Source organism: Protopterus annectens, chromosome 4.part1, assembly GCF_019279795.1.
Source record: "Protopterus annectens isolate FY-2018-M chromosome 4.part1, PAN1.0, whole genome shotgun sequence".
NCBI classification, from domain to species: Eukaryota; Metazoa; Chordata; order Ceratodontiformes; family Protopteridae; genus Protopterus; species Protopterus annectens.
Window position 1 is genome coordinate 161,613,423 of NC_056734.1, and position 19,541 is coordinate 161,632,963.

General features: G+C 43.5%; 1 protein-coding gene across 2 annotated transcripts in view; it reads right to left on the reverse strand.

Moving 5' to 3' along the window:
- Window positions 1-19,541, reverse strand: part of SKIL (SKI like proto-oncogene) — a 234,122-nt gene that overhangs the window by 47,521 nt on the left and 167,060 nt on the right. Inside the window, exons 7-8 of one of the 2 annotated variants that reach the window (XM_044070064.1) lie at window positions 7,313-7,537; window positions 5,689-5,794 (exon numbers count right to left, since the gene is read on the reverse strand). In XM_044070064.1, the coding sequence (XP_043925999.1) occupies window positions 5,732-5,794; window positions 7,313-7,537 (288 nt within the window). In that variant the 3' untranslated portion in view covers window positions 5,689-5,731. The remainder of the gene's footprint in view (window positions 1-5,688; window positions 5,795-7,312; window positions 7,538-19,541) is intronic. The other variant, XM_044070063.1, reaches the window with a different exon arrangement.

The window sequence follows — 19,541 nt, forward strand, 5'->3', positions numbered from 1 at the left end:
CCAGACACTTGCTAAATACCCTTGGAGCAGTAGACAGTCCAAATGGTAAAACAGAGAACTGAAAATGCGAGGATCCCACAGAGATTATGAGGATATGCAATTATGCATTTCTGATGTCCAAACTGGCTAGAAATACCGGAGTTAGCAGAGGAAAAAAACTGGTCAGAAATACCTGAGTTAGCAGGGGGGAAAAAAAAGAAAAAAAGAGTCTGGAGCATAAGTATGTGAAAAATGGGTATTTGCAGAAAGAGGTTTGAGGTGGAAGAAGTCCAGGATGGGTCTCCATGGGCTATCTTTCCTTGGAACTAGAAAAAGTCTGGAGCAAAAGTCCTTTCCCTTCTCTGACAGAGGGACAGGTTGGATAGTCCCTTGAGAGAGGAGGCTGTCCAAGACTGATAGGAAAAGGGGAAGTTGGTCCTTCGGTGGCCATGGGATGCCTCTTAAGGAGGGAGGAATGATCCAAGTCATAAAGTAACCCTTTTCTATAACTGGTAAGACCCACTTGACTGAAGTAATGCTTTGCCAGACAGGAAGACAGTGAGAGTGTCTTTGCGATAGGGGGATGAAATATGGAAGGGGGGGGCAGATAGTCACACACTACCTTTTCTGTCCTGAAACTGAGGCTTCTGAGATGGAGTCTCAACAGACCTGGAAGGATGCTGCTTCTTCCTGGAGCTCTTTTTGCTCCTACAAAGAGGAGTAGGAGCAGAATCCTTTCTGATGAACTGTCTTAGTGGGATAATGTCTATAGAATTTAGGGATCGGAGACACAAATGCTTTAAATCCTGTAATTCTTTCCCTTTTTGCTGAAGGGTCTTGAAAATCTCTGCCACTTTGGCCCCAAACAGGGCAGAATTGTCTAGGGTTGCATCCAGAAGTTTAGCCCTGACATTGTCAGGTAGGGGTTGGAGTCTCAGCCAAGAGTACCACCTGAGCACTGAGGCTGAAGCTGCAGATTTGGCTGAGGCCTCTGCAGCATCATAACTGCATCTGATAGAGTATCTTGTCACTTGAGAGGACAAGGAGAAGAGTTTAGATACCTGTGCCTTAGTAGGGGAGCCAGGGAGATCACCCAAAAGTTTAGAAACTGGAGTCAAAAGGGCCAGGGCATACTTAAACATGAGCGTCTGGTAACAGCCCTAAAGGCCAAAGTGGCAAAGGTGTATACCTTTTTGACAATGCGTTCCATAGTCTTACTGTCCTTATCTGTTGGAAGGACAGAGGTGGAAGGTAGTAGTCTGGAGGGCTTGTCTGCAGAGACTGAAATACTGCCAGTGTCTGCAACAGGGCATTTATCAGAAATGTGGCCCCTTCTGGGAACTCAGGCCTTCTAGGGGCTGGGGGTTGGGATTCAGAATTTTTAGAGAATGCATCGAAGGTGTCTAAAAAGGCTGGTAAGACTGGTGGAATGGCAGAAGGTGAAAAAGTGTCCAATTGTAAGAGTTCATAATACCTCTTTTGAACCTCAGTCATTTCAATGGAGTTCCATTTAAAAAACTCTCTCATTCGAGAGATGGTTTCTCCAAGGGTGAGGTCCTCTCCAGGGGTGTCTCCAAGGGTGAGGTCCTCTCCAGGGGAGTCTGCCTCAGCAAAGTCCTCCTCTGGGGAAGCATACCCAAGAGGGGAAAGCATTTGAAGGCATTTGAGAGGCATAGGAAAGGGAGTCCTTGGCTTGGCTTGGGAATGCCTTCTGTGTGGAGTCTGCATGTCCTCCCCACGGTTGGGTAGCTTTCGAAAGACATGCATGCGTAAATGGGCGTGCCTTCGTTGAAGGTTGGGTGTCGAGCTGGCACCTCGGCATTTCGTAAAAATCTACTGCCAATCATTAGCGGACCAGAGTTCCGCTGTGGTGACCTCTTACTGGAAAAAGCCAAAAGAAAGGAAAGGGAGTCCTCTGAAGAGGAATCTGAAGAGTCTTCAGCTTTAATTGGAAGAGGATCAGTCTGAGACCTAGGACTGATAATCGGAGGGGGAGCAGCCACTGAAGGCCTACGGGACATGAAGGCATTAAATAAGCTCTGGGAGAAAGCTTGCCAATCAGGCAGGCTTTCAGAAGGTGGACAGACATGTTTTGTCTTTTGTTTTCTTTTTAAGGAAGAGACATGCCTGGAGGGAATAGGGCCTAAAGAGGACCTAGGTTCAGATGGTTGTACACCAGTGGAAGGGCCGATCTGGATGTCCACTGCTAGCAGAGGTTCCCCCTTGTTACTGGTGCCTAACATCTGCATAACCTCCACAGACGAACTTTCAGCCCTAAGTTTTGTGGCCTCCGAAACAGTCCCAGCTATACTTGAATCGCCTGGTTCCATACGTTCCTCGAGGCGAACATCAGGTGAAAGAGGTGCAGTAGTAGGTTCAAGCCTGGAAACTTTGGCCTTCTTTTTTGATGGCTCGATGGTCTGACCGGACAGCCCTTCCATCGCCAGAGCCAGGCGTTTAAGACACTGGTTTTTCAAACAGATGTTTAAGGAATGCAGATGGCGAGGAAGAGTCTTAGGAATGAAGGCCTGACAAATTGTGCAGGTTTTATGGTCATGGCTGGGCCCTAAGCAGAAAAGGCAGAGGTTGTGGGCATCCTTATGGGGGATCTGGCATCTGCACCTACACTTTCCTTTCCTGGATGACATGAACCTGAGCAGGCATGCAGTGACCAAAATAATAAGAAAAAAATGCTCCAATGAGGTACTTATCTAAAACACGAAGGATCCGATGGTAGGATGAGCTGATATTTCACTGGTGGCAAAGAAGTTCTGGGAAAGGTAAGTGCATAAATCACTTTTATGGCCCATGCACCCTACAACCAACGTCAGACATCCCACGTACCTCGCAGTGACTAAAGCTTTTGTAAACTGGCCAGACGTTCGGGTAGAAGAACGGAGGATAACCCAAAGGGTATGAATACTGCAACATGTGAATAGAAGGACATCCTCAAAAGCAAAAAAAAATAATTAAATAAAACATACGATACAAAAAACCCCAATGCACTTATCTGCAATGGCTTGGTGAACCAGCAATGGAACAAGCATTCAGACAATCAAGAGACGGCATTCGAACTGCAGCCAAAGAAGTTCTGAGGATGCTAAGTCCAGACTTTATGTTTATGACCTACACTAAGGGAAGAGCTTACGTGTGATGTACTGCGCACCTTAAAGCAATCTAAAGACTTTGGTATACTGACTGGATGTCAGGCCAACACTGGAAGGGGATTTCTACTGTAATGAATACTGCAACTGTGAAATGGAAGGACATTTATCTTAGACCACAGGGTCTTCACTTGTTTACAATCTTGGGAATTAACGGCAATGAGGAGAAAACAAACAGGAGACTAGGGACTGGGCCATATCGACCAGCCATATAAGGTAATAGATCTTAACACAATCATCACAAGAGGCACCTGAGAATAAAGCAACACAAGGATAGGAAGCACAGATGTACATAGTTCTATTTATTACATACAATTCTGGATACCATCTATGTTTACTTGGGTCTAATGGAAACTGAGCACAATGCAGCCTGGTACTTCTTAATGGCTATGTAAACACACTGGTAGAGATACGCAAATCTACATCGCTGAAAAAAAGTTTAATATGTTCTCAATTTTTTTGGACAACAGAGCTGGATGTTCTATAAAACTGTAGTCATTCTGTGCTTCTGTGTGCTACGGTAGCAGAACATCTGCAAATTAAATTTGAGTATCAAGTTATGAGTCTCAGCAAAGCTTTCCTTTTTTGCTGAAATAATATTAAGCTCAAAATTCTGTTCATATGTTATAAAAGCAAAATAGTTTACACTTTCTGAATTAATACCTCTGTAACAAAAGTTAAAACGGACATGTTCATAATGAACTGAATTTAAAGATATCTGCATTACAGAGGCTGTGAAATTATCATTAAAAATACAATCTGAAAGTGAAAGCATGAGATATGCCCTCATTGTGGTCCTGAAACACAACAAACACTAGTTTTAGCACCTTGTACAGATATGTTTCCATGAGCCACACCCATTTTGACAAAGTACACCATCTTTGACTGTGAAGAAGTGACAAATATAATGGCCACAGTGATGTATTTAATTTTGTTGCTCTCAGAGATATACACTCACACACTCCAACATGTCACATCAGTGAACAATTAACAGCAAACAACCCCCTCAAATGATAGTTTCTATCTTGTTGAGAACAAAATTAATGACATTATGGTCACAATAATGTTTTTCAGGTTGCTGCAGTCAAGACACCATGCAATCTCTGGGAACATGGGATATTTTGTTTGCCCTCTGTGGCACTGGGGTCACTGTATCACTGTTATCTCATGCCACTCTGATACCATCTTTAAAAATGTCCATCCATGGTGGGAACATTTGAGAGGTCTGGAGAAAAACTGCAAGCTTCCTGAAACCCTCTCCGGATGACAGAATGATTCAGAGTATATGTCCCACCCCCTCCTTTTCCTTGCATAAGCTTTTGCATACATCTGAGAAATGCAACAAAATTAAGATCCCTGGGAATTACTCTAGAAAATCTAAATTTGCATCTTTGTAGCTGGTCGTTGTGAGCTCTTCTAGAATGTCCAGTTGCTTTTTCCTGGACAAAATCTTGTGGGGCCTGAGAGGGCTCTGACTCTGAATATGATGAGGCAAAGATATGTCAGTACCTTGACAAAGAGATGGTTGCAGGAGTACATTGTGGAGGACCTCTATAGCAGTTTGATCTAAATCAGTACATTCCATCAGCAAGTAGCCTTATGCCTGAACAAATAGTCACTGATAGGCTTTTTATACTGGCGCTACGGAGAACTGCATTGGCCACTGATGCAGTGTTGTATTGTCAACCACCTCAGCCTCTCAAGCACATGCAGCTCGTTAGCTGGGACCTGAATGGATGCGCCAGAATGCATGGCCACAGCAGAAGCCGGAATCGGAGGGCGGGGTGTAGTCAACACATGAGCAGAACCCAACTCAGACTTTATAAGGAAGGCAATAGGTACAGCACCAGGGCCAGCATCTGTGGCAAAGCTACACACGAACAGCAGTTTGAGTGTACTGGACCTAGATGCTTAGCGGAAAGAAACAATGCCACTGAAGTCTATGAGAACAGCAGTGAACAAGGATACCATGGTAATTCTGCTTGAAAGATCAACTCCTAATGAAGACACTCTGTTGTGCTGACAGGTATGTGGCCAACATATCAACATGAACTTTGCACATGGCCAGTGACAACTCTATCATATCAATCTGTGGTAGAGCAGTGGAGTAGGAAAGGAAAAGCCAAGTAGGGACTCCTGCTTCAGCTCTAGCTAATCTGCAGGAGCGGAGTAGAGGGTTATATCAAAGTAATAATCTACTGTAAAGCCGTGATTTAATATTGAAGATTTTATTTCATATCAGAATGGTACGAGTTGTTCTCCTTTAGTGTTTAAGATATCCCAAATCTAATGTTAAAAATTTGCATTACAGAGTGTTCCACCTCTCAGAATCAGTTCCGTACCACTTTCCTCTGTTCCTTAACTCACCTACTTCAGAACTGCCCAAGATAAAAGCAACTTCCTAAGTTGACCGCAATGTGCTACTCACAGCAAATAACGAAGCAATGTGTCCCACACCTGGGCTTGTCTCTAGCAAATTTTATACCACCAGAAACTACAAAATTTTCAAATACACCACAAATACATGTTTTCACCCACTTCTTACCTTTTCCAAACAGACTGAACAGCTACAAACTAAATTTACACAATCACTGCTGTGCACAGTGGCCAGTGCCCACATTTATCCTGGAATCCACTATGAATGCTTGAGGCTATAAGACACAAAATACAATTCCCTGATAAACACTTGCTGTACAGCCAGCTTACACAAACACACGAGACATAAGTACTTGCAACTGCACAGATTTTGAACAAATGAATACGAAAAGCAAATACAAAGCAACACATTTTTATAGAAGAGGAAAAAGCCCTCCTGCACTCCTCATGTAGGTAATAGTCTCCCACATCTTACTTTATTACTCTCATTCAAAGGTTGTTACACCTTGGAAAAGGAAATCTTTGAAGTTTATGGTGGTGTAGTACAGTCTCTGAGATTGCATTTTCAATCAGTAAGGAATATATATGGACAGACTAATAGCACACAAGTAACTGTCATGTCAAGTAATTATGCTCCAGCTGCTCTAATAACAGCAATCTTGTACTAAGTGACTGTAGGCTGTTATTCTGAAGCTATCTATTCTCTGACAAATACAGTACTTGCACTGTATTTATAACACACAATTGCTCTCTACATTATCCCCAAGTAATAAATATCTTACTACAGATATAAAGCATTCATCTTTTGTCAACTTATCCAAGTAACTTAGGATTCCTTCTTTCTTTCAGAATTTGCTTCATAACATTTAAGTTAACATCAGCTATAAAGCTTTCTTGACTGCTGAACATGATGTCTGGAACAGGTTACCTCTGTCCCTCTTGGTCACTTACCAACCTAACTTCCTTTACCTAACTGATCAGACTGTACCCAATTAAAAGTGCTCTGCCCACAGTTTCTCAAAAACCTTCTCCTCCACCTTGAATTGATTCATATTTCCTAATGAACCACAATTTTTTCTCATTCGCCATTCTTTGCATATTTACAGGGACACTGCAGCAGATGGAAAAGAACTGGCAAAATTTCAGACATTACAACTTTTGGGACTATATGTATAAATCAGTGTGACAAAAGAACTGTAATATACTCATGCCCCTATACACAACATGGTGCACCTGTCGTTTACACTATGCAATTTATAAATCAATCATCCGTTTGCATCTTGTGTTTTCTACATTTTTTTCTACCATCTCAATGTGGACCAGAACATCTAAAAAATTACTAAAATTAATAAATAAGATAAATTCTTACGAAGATTTCACATTCTTGCGTGCTTTTTTTCTTTCATTTTCTTCCTAATGCTTCTCATCTGTATTACCAAAGTTAAGTATTTTCACAATCACATCTTCAAAAGAACATATTCATGTACTGATCTTGGCTCTTTTTTGAACATATTCATGTACTGATCCTAGCTCTTTTTTTTTTTATTTAATTGATTTTTCTTTCTTTTCCCCCTTTTTAATTTTTGAAATGTGACCATGTTTTTGACCTTCAGTGGCAAAATGTTGCTCAAGTCGCCCTTTACAAAGAAATTCAACCTTTTCATTTCATTCCAATTCTGGTTTCTGAGGAGCTGTCTGGCTATCTCCTAGTTACTCATGGCAGTGTACTGAGAATCTACTTTTATCCACTACTCTTACCTTTCTAAGCAATTTTAAAAATAAAAGCCACCTACCTGTGCAGCATACTCTGCCTCCCTTTCTTTTTCCGAATTTGTGTCACAGGCACAGTTCTGATGCACCAGCTGCTGTAGTCTTCGTTCCAGCTCAGACTGCTCATCGCGTAACTCATCCATCTTCTGGGCATGCTCACTTTGCAATGACTCAAGTTCTCTCTGCAAACTCCTCTGATCAACCGTCAGCTCCCTGAGAGCTTTGGAACTGTTGAGGGTCTCTACTTCCTACAAAATATAGTATTTTTCTAAGCCATATGCTGAAATAAAGTTTTCAAATTACTTTCGCAAATAATAAATCTCTTTCTGAATTTACAACTAAACTGTCTGAAAGTATAACATAACAGGACTGCATAGCAAACTTGCCTTAATCTGTTTGGGGAATGCTACTTAAGCACCAGCATATCACAGATGTATGCTAGCAAATGGTAAATTAAAGTTATGGACACAAGCTCATTATGTCAGATCTGTGAGAAGAAAATCAGTCTTCAGTAACTCCTACAACTTTATGCTGCAGGGGTTAGGATCAGTAGGCAAATAAAACTTTCCCAGTCTGCCAGATTTGCCTCCTTTTTCCTATTATTTGAGACCAGGAAAAAATAGAAGACAGGAGAAAAACAGGCCAGAGGAAGGGTATGCCACTGAAAACAGACAATTTCCTTACAGATAAAAATGTCAGACAAGGAGATGGCCATCTGAGCAAATAGTCTTTGTACAGACGCAATAAAACAATATCAGAGAAGCCTAGATAGCCACTTGGCTATCAGGGCAAGCATAGTTGTACAAAATCATACCATAACAGTAGACGTCCTTCTCTTTACATGAGGGAACTCCTGCCAAAGATAGTTCAATGTCCGGCCAGTATACCAAAGCCTTTGGATCTTATAGGTGCTGTACATCACACATCTGCTGCCTGTGTAAGGTGTAGGGTATTAAAAATTATATATGGACACAAGCACTAAGAACTGAATTGGCCCAGGAGGAAAAGAATATCCAAGAATACCCTTAGTTGCAGAAGGAAAAAGGAAGCCAGGGGCCATTGGTCAGGATGTCAAAAGCACAGGGATAAGTGCTACGAAAGAGGGGGAAGGAGGGAGGGACTGAATTTTGCAACAGCAAAGGGAAGGACATCTACTGTTATGTTATGATTTTACACAACTGTACTATGTCCTTCCATATCACTGTTGCAATATTTTATTTTTACATAAGGGAGAGTACAACAGCTAAGAAGAAGGCTGGGAGGAGGACGGCAGGGAAGAGCCCTCTACAAACCCATGCAAAATGGCCCTGGCAAAACATGTCCCTGGCCTTGGAAACAACATCCAATTTACAGTGTTTAGTGAAAGTATAAACAGAGGACCAAGAAGGTGCCTCAAGGATGGAACTGGTGTTCAAATCCTTGAAAGAGGTAACAGAGTAGGTAACAGCCCTAGCAGAATGTGTCTTTACAGATGAAGAAAGACATTTGCCATGAAAAGAACAAAAATAAATGGCATTTAAAATCCAGGATAAGAAGATTTGCTTGGAAACAGCCAAACCCAAAGTCCTGGGATGAAAAGAAATAAAAAGTTGCTCAGACTTCCGAATTGCCTTTGTTTTATCCAAATAATACATGAGTTGTCTACGCAGATTTCAAGGTGTGAAGTACCTTCTCACTGGCAGACTTTAGAGAAGGAAAAAAAAAAAAAGTAAGGAAGATGAATAGACTGATTAAGGGCCAACTCATTAACCACTTTCGGCATAAAAAGGAGGATTAGTCTGTAGAGACACCCTGTCTCTGAAAACGAAAAAAGGAGAAACAGCCAAGAGAGCCTGAATTAAGAGTCAAAAGAACAGTCTTCAAAGTAAAATTTTGCAAGGATGCTGAACTAGCAGGTTCAAAAGGAGCTTGAGTCAATTTTTCAAGTACAAAACTGAGGATCCAAGAAGGTGGAACAGGCTTCCTGGGAGACCTGATAAGAATAACTCATTTAAGAAACTGCTTGACCTCAAACAGAAAGGCCAAGGAAGGATTCAAGGGAAGACAAGCAGAAATTGCTGAAAGGTGAGTTTTAACTAAAGAATACACTAACCCAGCATGGAGCAGATCACACAAAAGACAGAACCAGAGGAACCCCTACCTACAGAGGATCTGATGGCAAGAGTGGCACCAGATAGAAAACCTTTCCCATATGGCTATGTATGATTTTCTGGCCTCCTGCAGAACCTGGAGCACGTCCTCAGAAAAAAGATCCTAAAAGTAATCAAAACCCTATCACCCAAAATGTCATTTGAAGGGTGGACAGGTGAGAATGGATAAGAGATGCCTTGTCTTGTGTGAGAAGATCCACCTGGTGAGGTAACTTGTGATGACTGCCTCGACCAAGTGATAGAAAAAAGGAAACCAATGCTTTCTGGCCCAAAAGGGAGTTACCAGCAAGATTTTGGGAGAGTTCTGCCTGATTTTGTGCAGAACTCGTGGCAAAAGAGGAAGGGGGGCATACAGAAAGATTTTCCAAGTCAGAGGACTTGTTACTCTTGGACAGAACAGAGGAAGTTGTCTATTCAGAGGGGAGGCAAAAAGACTTACCTGACAAATACCCTACTGATGGACTATGTCCACAAACGGGTCTACTTCGGTAGACCGAAATTTCACTTACCCGAAATTCATATCACCGAGACGAAAAGGCCGACCACACATCACCAACATCCTGAAACACTGACTTTCTACTCCAAGTAACCAACCGGTTGGCCATCCTGAAAAAAGTAAAGCTGAAGAAAAGCAAACCCACCCATGTGAGGGGCTGTGCACCTACACGCCCTAACTAAATCTACCAACTCCGAGGTCACACTACTGCAGAGGTAAGGGGCAAAGTTCAATAGGGTGGCCAAGTGGTTAGGTTACTTACCTGGAGTGGAAAGTCAGTGTTCCGGGATGTCGGTGTTGTGTGGTCGTTGGCCTTTTCGTCTCGGTGATATAAATTTCAGGCAAGTGAAATTTCGGTCTACCAAATTAGACCCCCAGAAACACACCTCTGAAGTATCCATTCATGAGCCTGTATTCCAGACCTGCTCAATGAGTCTGCCACTAGACTGTGCTCAAAGAAATTAAACTGCCTGAAGAGTCACTTTGTGGTAGAGAGCCAGAACCTATGCCTTAAAAGCTAACCTGCAAAGGAGACCTGACCTGGTACCCCACTGCTTGCTGACGTACCACATCACAGTGTTATTGTCTGAAAACTTTGAAGGGGCCAGGGTGGAAAAGGGAATGAAAAACTTGAAGAGGCAGAAGCAGAGCTTTCATCTCTTTTACGTTAATATAATCTGACCTCTATTGAGGAGGCCAGAAACCCTGGACTTTTAGAGGGCCAAAAGAAACCCCCCTCCACTCCAAGTCTGAGGCATCTGTAAGCAGTTCCTGAGAAGGAACTGCAACCTGAAAGGTAAGCCCCAGAATGAGAGAGAGTTGTTGAATCCACCACTGAAACCTGAGTTTGAGAAGAGTAAAGGAACAGGGGACTCCAGAGGGTGGCAATGCTGAAGCCAGAGTGATATGAGGTACCACTATAGCTTCCTCATATGCAGCCTCGTGAGAAGAAGCACGGGAATAGTTGTGGCCATAAACCCCCAGAACCCTGAGAAATTCCCTGGCCATAAGAGAGGACGAAGGAAAGAGATTGGAAAAAGGTGGTCAGAGACAAAACCTTGGAAGCAGGAAGAGAAGCCAACATGGGGATAGTCTGAAGCCTGCACCCCAGAAAAATATGATCATGGGAGGACAGCAGAACAAATTTCTTAAGATTCATGGTGAATCCCATACTTTCCAACAGACAAGTGGTAAAGTGGAGATCCCATAACAGATTGCTGGGAGAAGGAGCCTGAATGAGCAGGCCATCCAGATAGGGGAAAATACGCATCCCTCAGTGCCTGCAAAATGCAATGACAGGAGTGACACCTTTGGTGAATACCCCTGGGGCAGTAGAAAGGCCAAAGGGCAAAGCAGAGAACTGAAAATGAGAGGAAGAAACACAGAAGTGCAAAAATTTTCTGAACAGAGGGTGAATGGAGATGTGAAAGTATGCATCCCTGAGGTCCAGGGAAACCAAGAAGCCTGGGAAAGAAGGACAGGAAACAAGATCTGAACAGACTGCATCTAGAAAGAAGAGACCTTGACTACGTTGTTGAGCAGAGAAATATCTAGAATTGATCGCCAGGTACCCTCCTTCCAAAGAGCCAAAAACATTCTAGAGTAAAACAAAACCCCTGTTCCCGCTACGGAGGGTGGAACAGGCTGAATGGTGCCCTGATCCAAAATGGACTGCCAATAAGGACTGATGCTCCACAATTGTCTTTATGGAGCTGAAAGATGTCTCTGTGGGAACTGATGCCAAAGGAACCAATACAGAAAAAAAAAAATAACACAGAAAGAATTGGTCCCAACAAGCTTAGGACCAAGCCTGCCAACTCAAGCCTTGACTCTAAGAGGGATGTTGGTATAAAGGACTGACTCAGACTTGAGCACGAACAGTTTTAATTATGGGAATGGCTCCAAGGACACTGGTGTCAAGATCATCACAGACTCCTAGAAAAAAGCATCTAGGACTTACTGTCCTTTTGATACTGAATAGGTCAGCACTAAAGCCACCTACTTGGAAAAGGACAATAGCATTGAAGAAGTAATCATTACTAATGCCAAAGTAAGGAGCTGTGAGTGATCCACCGCATCTAACTCAACCAGCACAGACAAGGGTGCTGATTCTACTGAGGAAGCAATAAGGAGAGAGGGGATGAGAGCTTCATGTGCTGCCTTGGAAACAGGCAAGGGACAGAAAATGTCCATCTACATCTGAGACGAGAACCTTTATTTTCTTCATGTCCGAAGTTACAAGTACAGAGAAACTGTGGAGAGACCTGGAAGAAAAGGTTGAAAGAAATGAGGCAGGTCTGGACCACAGCTACCTGGACAGCTCTTTTTCATTTGAAAAACTGTTTATTCTTTTCCTGTGTGTGTGTGTGTGGGGGGGGGAGGGGGGCATGATCATCAGAAACCTCTAGCTGTGAAATCCCAGACAATGAAGGCTGTCTGATTTCATTAGGAGTACTGGTCTTGTCTCTGGAGGGAAATCTCCGCACAAGGGACTTTTGGAACAGTTAGCAAAGACCTGACTGTATCTCCATCCACAAAGTGTTCCTCAATTTTCCATGTCTGAATTCCCAACCCACATACAAATGGCATGCAAGTTTATGCTTGTATGGACAGGGATTTAGTGCCCCTTTTTAAAGCATTTTCTAAGCCTTTAGGGCCAATCTTACTCTTTAACTGGAAGCAAAACAGGAAACAACCAAAAAAAGGCATTACAGAAAAAAATCATGAGAGGCACAGCTACACAAAATCTGGGGAATGGAATAAACACAAAAAAGCACTTCTATCTACTAAGACAAAAAAATCCCACAGAAGATCAACCACACAAAAAATACAATACCTGAGGGAGCAACTGAGAAATCAATCTTAACACAGCATCCATGAGACCAGATGACATCCCAGGCTGTGTACTACATGAACTACAAAATGAACTGGCACCTCACCTAAGTGTCATGTTTAATCATAGCCTCACCTCAGGCTTCATGCCCACTGAGTGGAGCACAGCTACAGTTATCCCACTCCACAAGGGGGGATCCACCTTTGATCCCAGAAACTACCGTCCCATCAGTCTGATGAGCCTGATCTGCAAGGGCATGGAACTTATAAGCAAAGACATTGACAACCTTCAAAACACTGGAACCCACGCAGTTTGGGTTCGTGAAGGGCCGATCTTGTCTCCTGAACCTGACTGACTTCTTCGAATCAGTCTCCAAAACTGTGGACAAGGGTAAGGTGGTCCACACAGCCTATCTGGACCTTGCCAAGGCCTTTGACACCATCCCCCACTCTGGAATCATAGATAAACTTACTAAGCTGGGCATAAATCCCTACGTCACTCGATGGGTTGCCAACTGGCTCACTGACAGAACCCAGACTGTAAAAGTAGCAGACTCCAAACCCAGCTCCAGACAAGTGGAGTACCTCAGGGTTCAGTCCTGGGACCGCTCTTGTTTGGCATCTACTTCTCTGAAGTACAGGCCAACACTAAGGGACTCTGGCTAACAAAGTTCGCAGATGACTGCAAACTGGGAGCTATTACTGAATCCCCACATGATGTGGATATTCTACAAAAGAGCCTTACAGAAACAGATGCTTGGTGCCAGAGCCATAGGCTCAAGCTTAATGCCAAAAAATGTATAGTTATCTCCTTTGGGGAAAAAACATGTACCCATGAATTACCACATAGGCGGCAGTACACTAAACACTGAAAGTGTGATGAGAGACTTAGGGACACAGGTGGACAGTGGTCTTGCCTTTGATAACCACATCGCCACAACAGTCAGGAAATCCTTCTATGTGGCACACCTCATCACTAAGGGCTTTACATCCAGAAAAAAGGAGGTCAATGTCCCACTGTACTCATCCCTCATTAGACCCATTACAGAGTACAAAGCCTCACAAGACATCTGCAACAGCTGGAAAGGCCGCAGAAATACCTCACTAAAGGAATCACAGGCCTAAAGCAGATGCCCTATGCTGACCGTCTTTTAACTCCAGCTATACTCTGGCGTATCGTCTACTCAGAGGCGATCTCTGCTTAACATACAAGGCCATGTCAAACCCTGAGCTGTTGGACATGCTACACTTAAAGAAATCCCAATCCCTCAGAGCCACACGCTCCAGGAATCTAAACCTTGTCATCACAATAAACAAAACATGCTGGAGGGATAGGTTCCTGACCCAGAGACTCCCCAGACTCTGGAAAAGACTGCCTATACATGTCACGCAGAGCGCCTCTTTGGCCCTCTTCAAAAGGAACCTTGACGACTGGATGGGAGAGAGGAAATTCACCCCAGGGATCACGTCAGTCGCCCTGCTAGACAGGAGTCAAGGGAAGTAAATATTGTGGGAAGAAATATCCAGGGAATTGTTATGGCTAGGCTTGTATAGGCCCTAGGGTCGATAGCCTAGTACCAACCTATGAACTACTTAAGCAATTACAACACTAACTGCCCGGAATGATGCAACAGGAAACATATGACCTACAACTGAAGATAAACAAACCAAAAACTTAACCCACAAGCCTGGGGCCACTTCTTGATGTCAGTGCCAGTGCAGATCAAGCAAATAACATGTGAAGAGACAGGATGATGTAGTGCATTACTGCAGCAGTGGGAGGAAGGTTGCACCTTGGAAAGTTTACAACATGGTGAGAGACTACTGCCCGTGTCTGATGGCAACCAGACATGTAGCTAAAGTGGACAGACTGAATCATGTACGATATGGGAAGTCATCCACCCCTAGTAATTATATTGACAACACACCCTTACAATTGACACAGTAGTTAGGGCCTTATGGACACACACACAGAGAGTAATCTCGCCTTTGACCATCATGCGTCTACAGTAGTAAGGAAATCCATTCTATGCTGTGCAACTTATAAACAAAGGTATGGCGTCTAGGTCCAAGGAAGTCACTGTTCCACTGTATTTGGTATTCAGCATTCAACAGATGATCTATCATACAGTACAATGTACCCTTTGGTATTTTATTTATTTAACATTTGTTAACTGGTAAAGTTCGACTTGGAACAAAGCCAATTTTCAGCAAAGGCCCAGGGAGAAACGCTCCAGATGCATGTCTTTGTAACATGGGAGGAAACTGGAGCACCTGGAGGAAACCCACACGAATGCAGGCAGGGAATGCAGACTCTGCATAGAAGGCACCCCAGCAGAGAATCGAACCGGAGAACCTCTTGCTGTGAAGTGACAAAGCTACCGCTGCACCACTGCGCCATCCAAACTTGGACCTAACCAGGCACATCCAACAAATGGAACATCCACAGAGGTTCCTCACTAAAAGAATACGGGACATAAGTAAAATGTCCTGTGCTATCACCTCAAGACCCTATCCCTGTATTCTGTCTCCTACAGGCTGTTGAGGGGAGATCTATGCCTGGCAAACAAGGAAACTGTCAAACCACACTCTAATGGACTTCCTGCATATCCACAAAACAAGCAGCACCAGAATTACCCATTCTAAAGACTTAAACCTTGCCTGTGATATAAATAGGACCCACTGGACGGAAAGGTTATGCATCTCAGAGATCACCATATCTCTGGAATAGGCTACCCATCCATGTGAAGCAGACTTCCTCCTTAACACGATTCAAGTGTTACTTGGACAACTGGATGGGAACAAGAAATTCATTCCTGGCTCGGTACTATGTCTCTAATGGACACACGCAACCTGTAAATGGTTCATCTCCCAGGCCCCTGCTTGTAAATGTTTCATCTCCCAATCTCCTGCTTACATTTATCAAGGGTACCAGTACTTTTCAGAGATTCAGGATCCATAGCTATGCTTAAAAAAGGCCCTTGTGGTCGGTAGCCTAGTAAACACCTATGTACATGTGATACTGCAGATATGACTCAGAGTACGACACACAATCCGCACTCTTTCTGGCTCCAGAAAGTCTGTTCTTCAATTTTTCCCTTAGAACTTCTCTGTTAGGAAACTAAACAGTTTACACCTTCACTTTTTCTTCAAAAGCTCAGCACTTGTCTTATAAGCATATCCCTTGTCTTATAAGCATTCTCTTTGCAGGTCAAGCACTCCTACATTATACAAATCTCACTAGCAAAACCCCAGGCCTGCTAAGCCCACTACTTTTCTGTCTCATACCAACTCATAATTCTTTCTAGCATGTCGAAGGGTCAGATGCTGGCGTCCTCTCCTGCCCAGTTGGTGAATATTCTGAGACAATGTTACAATTGCCTCATGTCTCTCCTCCTCCCACGACTTGTGAGATGCAGCTATTTAGCCAGACTGGAGGCTGAGCTCTCTCAACTCAGGACTGGCAAGACCAGGCAGGAGGAGAAGGCAACTACACACCACACCACTGAATCAAACACATAAACACACTAAGACATAGGCTCTGAGTAAAATTTACCTAAACAGCAGAGGCCTCCAAAGCAGACACACAAGCAACTGCAAACTCAATACACCACACAAACAACACATAAACAACAAAATCAGTGCAAATACAACACCAAACATACTTGTCATAGGTGACTCCATAGTCAGACACAGACTGAGTAAGGAGAAGGTCACAGTAGCAAGCACTCAGGTCTCTCAACAGCAGGTACGACTCAATCATTGTCCACGCTGGTGTCAACAACCTGAGGCGGTACCTTGGACCACATGAAAGAGACATTGAGGAGCTCTCTGATTATGTAGCCCAGGCAGGTATGACCCTGACCTTGAGCAGTATCCTACCTTCACCTAGAATGATGCCACAATACAGTGATAAGATGATCGGCTTTAATAATTGGCTTAAATTCTGGTGTCATTCAAAGGGGATCCAATGTCTGTCTGCCTGGGATGACATGCTGGACAAGCCCCCATAGTGCCTTTTTAGGCAAGGCTCAAATTCTAAACCTACCACCCTAGAACACAAAAGGAAAAAACTAAGGGTAATGCTGCTCAATGCCAGAAGTCTCAATCTCAAGATGCACGCACGACGGGCCCTTCTCCTGTGCTGTGACAGAAACCTGGTTCAAGGCTCCTGAGAGCACCCCAGCACTATCAGGTTTCACCTCATGACAACACCAAGAAAGGAGGTGTCCATATTCATAAAGGACACCCACACCTCAAGGTTGGTGGCAACGCGACGATGCATCGGAGACCATCCAGGTGCAATTAACCATAGGCAAGACTGTTCTGCAATTTGTAGCATGTTACAGGCCACCCTCTCAAACTCAGGAACCTCACATGGCCTTCCTGAAAACATTGGAGGGGATAAATGTATCTCCAAACACCATCATACTAGGTGATTTCAACTACCCTAATATAGACTGGGAACACTACTCAAGCCCAAACACTCTAGCCCAAAGGTTCCTGGAGTTCATAAACTCAAATGCCATGGAACAACTAGTCACCATCCCCACAAGAGGAGAAAACATACTTGATCTCATCATCACGAACATGGGATCACAATGTTCAACACCGAAGTATACCCCTCACTGGTGAGATCAGATCATAAACTAATCTCGCTGGAGGTCCTCATCCCGCCCCACCTGAAATAAAAAGACCACAGTGAAAAACTTCTCAAAAGCCGACTTCACACTTCTAAAACTAGCGTGGTCTCCTTTAAGGCCCCTGAGCCAGTGGTAAACATTCCTCAAACCGCTGAATCAACCAGCACCTACAGGACTGCATGGATCAGGCAATCCCAAACAAAACTAAGACTCCAGTCTGGTGGACCCCAGCCATAAACAAGCTCTACAACAAAAGGAGGAAGCTACTACAGGATAGAGCAAAATCCCTGAAAGGTAAGACACCTTTGATCATTATAAGTAAAAAACTAAGAGCTCTCATAAAATCATCCAAGTCAAATTTTGAGAGAAAAATCGGACAATCATAAGGCCTTCTTTAGCTATGTTAGAAACCTAGGAGGAAACTCCCAGATATGCTCAGAATTAGTTCAAAATGATGTGAAGATTACTGAACCTACACACATTGCCAACATACTGGCTGACAGGTTCAGTGTAAACTTCTCCCTCCTCCCCCAAAAGGAGAGATATCTATACCAGAGGATTGTAGCCCCCAAACATCTCCAAAGCCCAGGTGAGAACTGCCTCTCCAAGGCAAAACACAGCATCCATGGGACGGATGGTGTGACAGCTGTTTAATCTTAGCCTCACCTCAGGATACGCACTCAAAGGAGTGGCGACCGACGCTGTGGTCCCAAGCTTGACAAGCCTTATCTGCAAAGCCATGGAGAGGATCATAATGGAACTCATAAATAAAGACATAGGAACTTGCAGACTTTGGATCCAACCCAGTTTGGCTTTGTCAAAGGCAGATCATGCCAAGGCAGTCCATACAGCCTACCTCACAATACCCCACTCAGGTATCATCGAAAAACTCATCAGCTTGAATGTAAACCCATACATCACAAGATGGGTTGCAAACTGGCTAAGTGACAGAACCCACAGGGTCAGAGTTGCTGGAGCCATGTCAGACTCAAAGCCTGTCACAAGTGGTGTCCCACAAAGTACAAGCAAACACAGGAGGGTTATGGCTGACAAAGTTTGCAGATGACTGCAAACTGGGCCTATAGTTGAAACACATCTGACACAGATATCCTTCAGAAGGGCCTCACAGAAACGGATAACTAAATGCATAGTCATACCCTTCGGGAGAACAAGGTTAGTGGCAATCCACTGAGCACAGAAGAAGTCATCAGGGATCTGGGGACCCAGGTTGACAGTAGCCTTTCGTTTGACACTCATGTTGCTAAAGTAGTTAGGAAAACCTTCTACATTGCCCACCTGATCATGAAGGGATTCACATCTAGATCAAGGGAGGTCATACACCTGCAGCAGCTGGAAAGGCTCCAAAAGTTCCTCACCAAAAGGATAAAGGGTCTCAAAAATATGTCTTATGCTGCCCGACTGAAAGAACTCCAGCTCTATTCAGTTCAGAGGTGACCTGTGCCTGACATATACAGATTTGATGAATATGCTTCACCTCAAAAATCTAGATCCCTCAGAACCAGAGACTTAAACCCTGGCCTTGTTCAAGAGGAATCTTGACCAATGGATGGGAGATTATACCCCAGGGATCACTTCAGTGTCACTGCTTGACAGAGGCACAGCAAAATAATAGGCATAGTTTTATTCTAAATGCCCTTGGGCAGATAGCCTAGTATGAACCTATGAACCTATGAACCTATAAGGTAGAATGCAGGAAAAAGAAGTGTTTGATAAGCATCCTCACAGCTAAATGCAAAGATTAGAACTACTTTCTGCAAATAAAAATGGAGACAGTAGATCGAACAGTCACAGAAGATGGGGATGAGGGGCACTAGCAGCTAGAAAACAGTTGCTTAGGTACACTTGGTTGTTCTTTGACAGTTTCTGTTTACACGGATACAGGGTCACAACAAAACTATCATAATGCAAATTCCTAACACCAACCAATACCTGTCTGCTTATCTTTAGATCTTCTCCAAGTGCTACATCTTTTTGCCAAGGAGGATTTCCATTTATATAATACCAGCTATCATGGTGGTTAAAACACTGGATTTACAAGAAGTCATTACATATAAGGCCTTATCAATCTCAAACTACATAAATCAGTATCTGCAGAAACTAAACCCATCAG